At 54.1% G+C, this 6,132-nt stretch overlaps 1 protein-coding gene across 8 annotated transcripts in view; it reads right to left on the reverse strand.

Annotated features, from left to right (window-relative positions):
- TLK2 (tousled like kinase 2) overlaps positions 1–4,933 on the reverse strand; it is a 45,115-nt gene extending 40,182 nt beyond the window's left edge. For 3 of the 8 annotated variants that reach the window (XM_063354316.1, XM_063354315.1, XM_063354309.1), the window contains exons 1-3: positions 4,390–4,933; positions 2,214–2,302; positions 316–381 (exon numbers count right to left, since the gene is read on the reverse strand). In XM_063354316.1, the coding sequence (XP_063210386.1) occupies positions 316–381; positions 2,214–2,294 (147 nt within the window). In that variant the 5' untranslated portion in view covers positions 2,295–2,302; positions 4,390–4,933. Of the gene's footprint in view, positions 1–315; positions 382–2,213; positions 2,303–4,047; positions 4,195–4,389 lie in introns of those variants that run through there. The other 5 variants (XM_063354311.1, XM_063354310.1, XM_063354313.1 and 2 more) reach the window with 5 other exon arrangements.
- Positions 4,934–6,132: the final 1,199 nt, after the last annotated feature.

Consider the following 6,132-nt stretch of genomic DNA (forward strand, 5'->3'; position numbering starts at 1 on the left):
GTTAAAGAATCCTAACCAAGCACACTAAGCGATACACTCAGTCGGTGGAAGGCAGGAAGCTCAGTTACAACTGCCTGCTGCCTTCACCCAATAGGAGAGCATCTAAGATGACATTTCTTCCTTTTATGCAATAAACAGCAACAGAATACCTTCTATCCCAGGAGGATGTGCCAGGCCCGGTCCCACTAGATGGCACTAACTTACTCTACGTAGCGTTCCTTAAACATTTAATTGGAGAGAGCTAAAAATCTTAGTTGAATCATACAAATTGTATCACAGCTTTCCCAATATATTCCCTTTAAGACAATGACCTACCAATGCCAGTGCGGAGCATGACGGACGGAGACTTGGGGGGGTAGGGAGGGAATTTGAAGCACCAACCTGGGAGGGAATGTAGTATCTGAGATTAATATTGCAACCAAGATTTGCTGCAACATAGTAGAGTCATGCTAATTCATATCAACGGTTGGCTGATCTATTGCAAATTAGCAAGTATGCAAGTAAATAAATATATATTGTTTGAAATAAGTGTAATGCACTTTAACAGTTTACTGACTAGTACAAAGTAAAACTCTATACTACATAACAACAGGTAAAAATAAAACTTGGTAACAGAACAGCTTTGCTCAAAGCAAAGCCTCCAAGAAATGAGGCTTTTTTACTTGGATATTCTTTAGGAACAAAAATGAGTTTTCAGTATTCACCCTACAGAGAAAGGGCATGTACTTTCTGCTCCAAACATATTGAAAACATACTTAAGACTTGCTTTCCTGTATCTTTTAAAGGTTATTAATTTAAAAGGAATAGTTCCTAACATTCTTTGTGAGCACTGAGTACGTTGGCACTGTTTTAAAGCAACGACAGCGTCTATGCTTCTAAGTCTTAGCTAGTCTAGAAAGTTATCTGTACTGGTACAGCTAAAGATGTTAAAGTGACATACATGGCGGGAAGAGACAAGAAACAGATGAAAAAGTGCATAAAAAGTTGTAATGTTGTATAAAACAAGTCTTTCAAGATCATAAATACCTTATGTAGCATAAGCTTTTATGCTAGTAAAAGCCTTAAGATTAAAAAAGTCTTAAGAGTGGGGCAAAAGATCAAAAATACCCCACGCTCTTACTTCAGTAACTGAAATTGTTATCCCTTAACAACTTCTAGTGTTAATCTTCCTTACTACACTACCTCACAGCTGAACATTTTACTTTCTCATGTTCCCTTTCAAAACTTAACCTCGTGTGGGTCCTGACTGAAGTACGGATCAGAAAGACAAGTATGAACTCAGACTAAGCCCTTTTCCAAGTCCTGATTGGCTTTGAATTTTTCTAAAGAAATACAGCACCTACAAAGTTTCTTCTCAATATAATTCTAAGAGGTTTCTGAAGATTATCTAACAATGATACGTTGTTTTACCATCTACCTTGAAGTTGTTTAAAACTCAGTATCTTCCTCAAAAGTAAACTCCTTATCACTGACCTAGTTTAAGAGGAGTTCTGCCACCATTTCATTGCTCTGAGAGAGACTACCAATTAGCACTACCAACAACATCTGGAGAACTAACAGCTTCATGCTAATTTATAAAGCAACCACACAATGTTATTATTGAAGCGCCTTACTCAAAAAAGGCAGCTACTGAACAGTTATGCAGTTGCACGTGAGGACAAAGATGGGATTTTACTAGCAGGTTGTGGATCAGGAGAGCTTACCTTCAAATACTTTTGTGTGTGTGTGTTCTATGCGACCGAGTACCCAATTTTAGCACGCTGCACTCACAGAGAAGTGAACAAATTCCTGAATATATTAAGTCTGGTTACATGTTGTATCGAACACAGTAAACTTGAAACTGTATCTAACAAGTGGCCAAATTCAGTTCTCAAATGCATTCTTGGAGAAAGGAAGAGACAGGTGAGATTCCCACTTCCAAAGACGAAGTTGTCATGGTTTTTTGGGGGTGTACAAGCTGCCTTAAGATGGAGCAACTCCTAAGAACTTAATCAGAACCCAAAAATCTTCTGTATAGCAAAACATCTGCTCATAGAGATCCCATTTTCATTCCTCTTAAACATATTTCAAGCAAATTACCATTCAAAACACAACTATTAACACAAAACATTCTGCTTGCAAAGCAAAATTACCAGTGTAGAAATGAAAAAAACCAAAGTGCAGTGCAGGATGGATAAGCAGTCATGCCTGTTACCAACAGTACTCACGCTCACCTTAGCAACCCCGACTCCCGTGAACCTGGCCTCCAGTAGCTCCTGCCTTCGTGGGTCCAGGCTATGCAATTCTTCCATCATTTCTGCTGCTATGGGAGAACAACACTCAGATTATGCAATGCAAGGAACGGAGAGAAATTTAATATTCCGTGGCACTGACGAGGCTCAAAAGTGCCTGTTCTGCAGCATAACCATGTAGAAAGCATTTTCTTGCAAGCGAAATGCAAGATAGCCATGCAATAATAACATGACTCTGCCACCATATTACTGTATTTAAACCATAACCCTGCTGGAGAGTTTCCCCTTCTATCTGTTGTACCAGCCATTTCAAGATCTCTAAATCCAAGAAACCAATTATGTCACATTCTCCCACTGGATGCTTTATTAGAAGGAAAACATGGGACCAGAGTGTTATGACTAAAAGCTTCAGAGCTTTTCATCCGTGCTGCATGACTAGCAGAAAAAAAAAAAAAAGCAAAATTCTTTACCCCATAATTTATTTTTGGCCAATCGTGGAAATACTACATCTCCCCAAACTCCAGATTTCACTGACAACAGCTTTGGTTCTTCCAAGCACAGAAAGGGGTTATAAGAAGAAAATAATGCTTGTTTAAACCTTTTACTTTATCAAGTAAAAAGACACCTCTAGAGTAACAGCTGCCTCTACATACTAGATGTACCTGGGGTACCTCCTGGCAATCCAACACAACGGATGCCATTATTTGAAGGGTTAAAAAAACCAACCCAGCATAGTTGCGTAAACAGGTTAAAAATCAGAAAATACACAATTCGAATACTGAACTGCGAAAAAATGGGACAAATTTCAACGTTCATTATAACTGTGAATCACATCTTCCCAACTGCACCAATCAAGTTCATTTCCAGAAATGTCTGTTCCAGTTTCATTTTCTGGACTAAGGTAGAAAAAAAAAAAGAGACAGAAGATAAAGATTTGCTGTATAAAGAGCATATGCGATGAGGAAAGTTCTTGAAGGGCAGCAAGTGCCCTCTAGAATAGGCAGTATACAATTGTTCCTTTTATTAACTGTCCATTTTGTCCCTGCCATTTCCTCCAAACGCTGCAGATCTAAGTTAAGGGGGCAAAGCAAATCCATCCAGGGGCATTTACAACTGCTCTCCCAAGCCAGTAACAAGCCTCAAAAACTAATGGGATACTAAATGCGGTTATTAAAGAACCCTATTTCTACTATTGGTTTTAAAACCCCAACAAAGCTACAAGCCTAGTTTTCAAAACAGGAAATCTGTGCAGCGAGGAAAATGACAGGCAAGCCATGAACGCAAAGATGTTAAAGTACTCCCAGGTCTCTCGCCCATTACGGGGCACAGGGCGACCATCCGGGAGGGAATCGCATCCCCACGCCGGGATGCCGGCCTGGGGAAGGGACGGCCACAAGTTCCCGAGCCTCTTCCCCCTCCCCAGCCCCACGGCAGGGCCCAGCTCCCTCCCGGGGCCTGCCCCGGACCCCCCTCCATCCCTCCCCGCAAGGGATGGCATTCCCTCCCCGGCTCCTTTGCGGGGTGATTTTCAGCACCTCTCTCCCATCCCACCCCCTCCCCTCCCATCCTCCCTCCCCACTCGGGAAACAGAGGCACGCGTTTCAAAATAAGCCGGTGAGTGAGCAGCCTTGCCCCACTGCCAGCTGCTGCACCGCCTCGGCCTGCCTCCTCCTCCTCCTCCTCCCCGGCACCCCAGGCAGCACCGCCTCAACTCCCAGGCCGGGGATCCACAGGCCGTGCCCACCCCTTCACCTCCCCCGCCGGCCCGGGGCCTCCGCGCTCCCCCCGGGCCGACCCCCCCCCGCCTCGTTCTTACCCCCCGCCCGCCGTGCCGGGCCTCGCTGCGAGCCCGCGGGGCCTGCGCTGCGCCGTGCCCCGGCGAGGCGGGCACCCGAGGCCCAGGCCTCGCTCCCGCCGCCTCGGGGCACAGGCCTCGGGCCCTTCCGCCGTGACCCCGGACCGGCCCCGACGAGCGTTTAACAGCCTCCGCCCCTCGCCTCCGCCGCGGCCCGGGGTCGCTGCCCGGGCTCCCCCCGCCCCACCACACCACCACCGCCGCCCCCGGCTTCGCCGCTGCCGGGGCGGCCTCGGGCCCGGCGCCGGGGAGGGAGGCGAGGGGGGTCCCCGCGCTTCTCCCGCCGCCCCCGGGCTCTCTCACCTGGCGCTGCCGCCGCCGCTGCTGCTGCTCCTGCCGCCGCCCCGCCGCTCCTCTCCCCTCCTGCCCGGGCCGAGCGCTCCCCGGGCACCGCTCGGATCCCGCCGCCGCCGGGGGCAGGAGCAGGAGGAGGAGGAGGAGAAGGAGGAGGAGGAGGGGGAGGGAGGGAACCTGCTGCGGCGGCGGCAGCGGCGGCGGCACAGGCGGGAGGGGGAGGCCAGGGGCGGCTCCGCGGCCTCTCGTGAGCGAGGCGCCGCCGCCGCTGCGGGCACCCGAGCTCCACGCGGGGGAGGAGGGCGGAGGGGAGGGGGGCGGCGGCAGCAGTCGTCGGGGGGGAAGGTGGGGGCTCGCCCCTCGCCGGCTGCGGGGCGGGGAAGGAGACGGGGCAAGCGAGAAGGGATGGATAGGCCGCGGATCCCCGGCCTCGCGTAAGAAACCTCGCCGGGCCGGGCTGCGCGTAGACCGGAGGCGAGGCGCAAGGCCTGGCGGGCAGGGACAAAGGCCCGAGGGAGGTTTAGTCAGGCGGCTGCAGCCGGGCAGGTGGGGAGGGCTCGGGGCAGGGGAGGGGGGGGGGGGGGGGGGCGGCGGGGCGCGGGCAGGTGGCGGGGCCGGTGCTCGCCCCCTCCCCGCGGCGCTGGGCCCGGCCCGGCCCGGCTCAGATCGATTGGTGCACACACACACACACTCTGGTGAAAGCGCGCGCCGTCTCGCGAGATTTGCACGGCGGCGCGAGGGCGGGGGAGGGGCGCGGAGGGCAGGTCAGCGCGGGGGGGGGGGGGGGGGGGGGGCAGGTCAGCGAGGGGGCGGGGCCTAGGGAGGGGCGGGGCCTGCGCTGAGGGGCGGGGGGGCAGGGGCGGGGGGGGGCAGCAGGTACAAGGTGGGGTCAGTGGGCGCTGGGGGTCAGGGCAGGCCTGGGGGGAGCAGGAGGCCTCGGGAGGGTCACAAAGGCCTGAAGGGGCGGCAGGAGGCCTGGGGGATCCATAAAGGTATGGGGAGACAGGGCAGGCCTGGGGGGGGGTCACAAAGGCCTAGCGGGGGGCAGGAGGCCTGGGAGGGGGGTTACAAGGCCCTGGGGGGGGGGGGGGGGCAGGAGGCCTGGGGGTTCCATAAAGGTATAAGGGGACAGGGCAGGCCTGGGAGGGGGGGATCACAAAGGCCTAGGGGACAGGGCAGGCCTGGGGGAGCAGGAGGTCTAGGAGGGTCACAAAGGCCTGGGGGGGTCCACAAAGACCTGGGGGGCAGCACAGGGTTGGGATGGACCATGGAGTCAGGATGCCTGTGGGGGTCAGGGGGCGGGGGGGGGGAAACAAGGCACAAGGTGGGGTCAGATCCAGCCTTGGGGTGTGGACAGGCGAGGGTGGGGGTGCAAGAGCAAAGCCGGGGGGTCAGGGCAGGCCTGGGGGCATTTCCCCCTCAGGGGAGCAGAGGATGACCTGTCCCCACCCCCCTTCCCCCCCCCCTCACTGTCCCCAGAGGGGGGGGTGTCCACCCTCTCTCCCCACTCTCCATCTCCCATAGCCAGGAGCCACCTCGCTCCCAAACCCACCCTCACCCCCCTGAGGGAGGGGGCAAGGACACCCCAGCACCCCCCAACACAGGACCCCCCCAAGCCCCCCCTGGGATGGGGGCCTGGTCCCGTTTGCCCCCTCCTCAGGGGCTGAGCAAAGATGGATACACAACCCCGGCAGCTCCCGAGAGCCATTGTCCACCCTCGCCTTCCTACGGCCAGGCTGCCAGCGGGGGGGG

Source organism: Chroicocephalus ridibundus, chromosome 17 (genome assembly GCF_963924245.1).
Source record: "Chroicocephalus ridibundus chromosome 17, bChrRid1.1, whole genome shotgun sequence".
Classification (NCBI taxonomy): domain Eukaryota; kingdom Metazoa; phylum Chordata; class Aves; order Charadriiformes; family Laridae; genus Chroicocephalus; species Chroicocephalus ridibundus.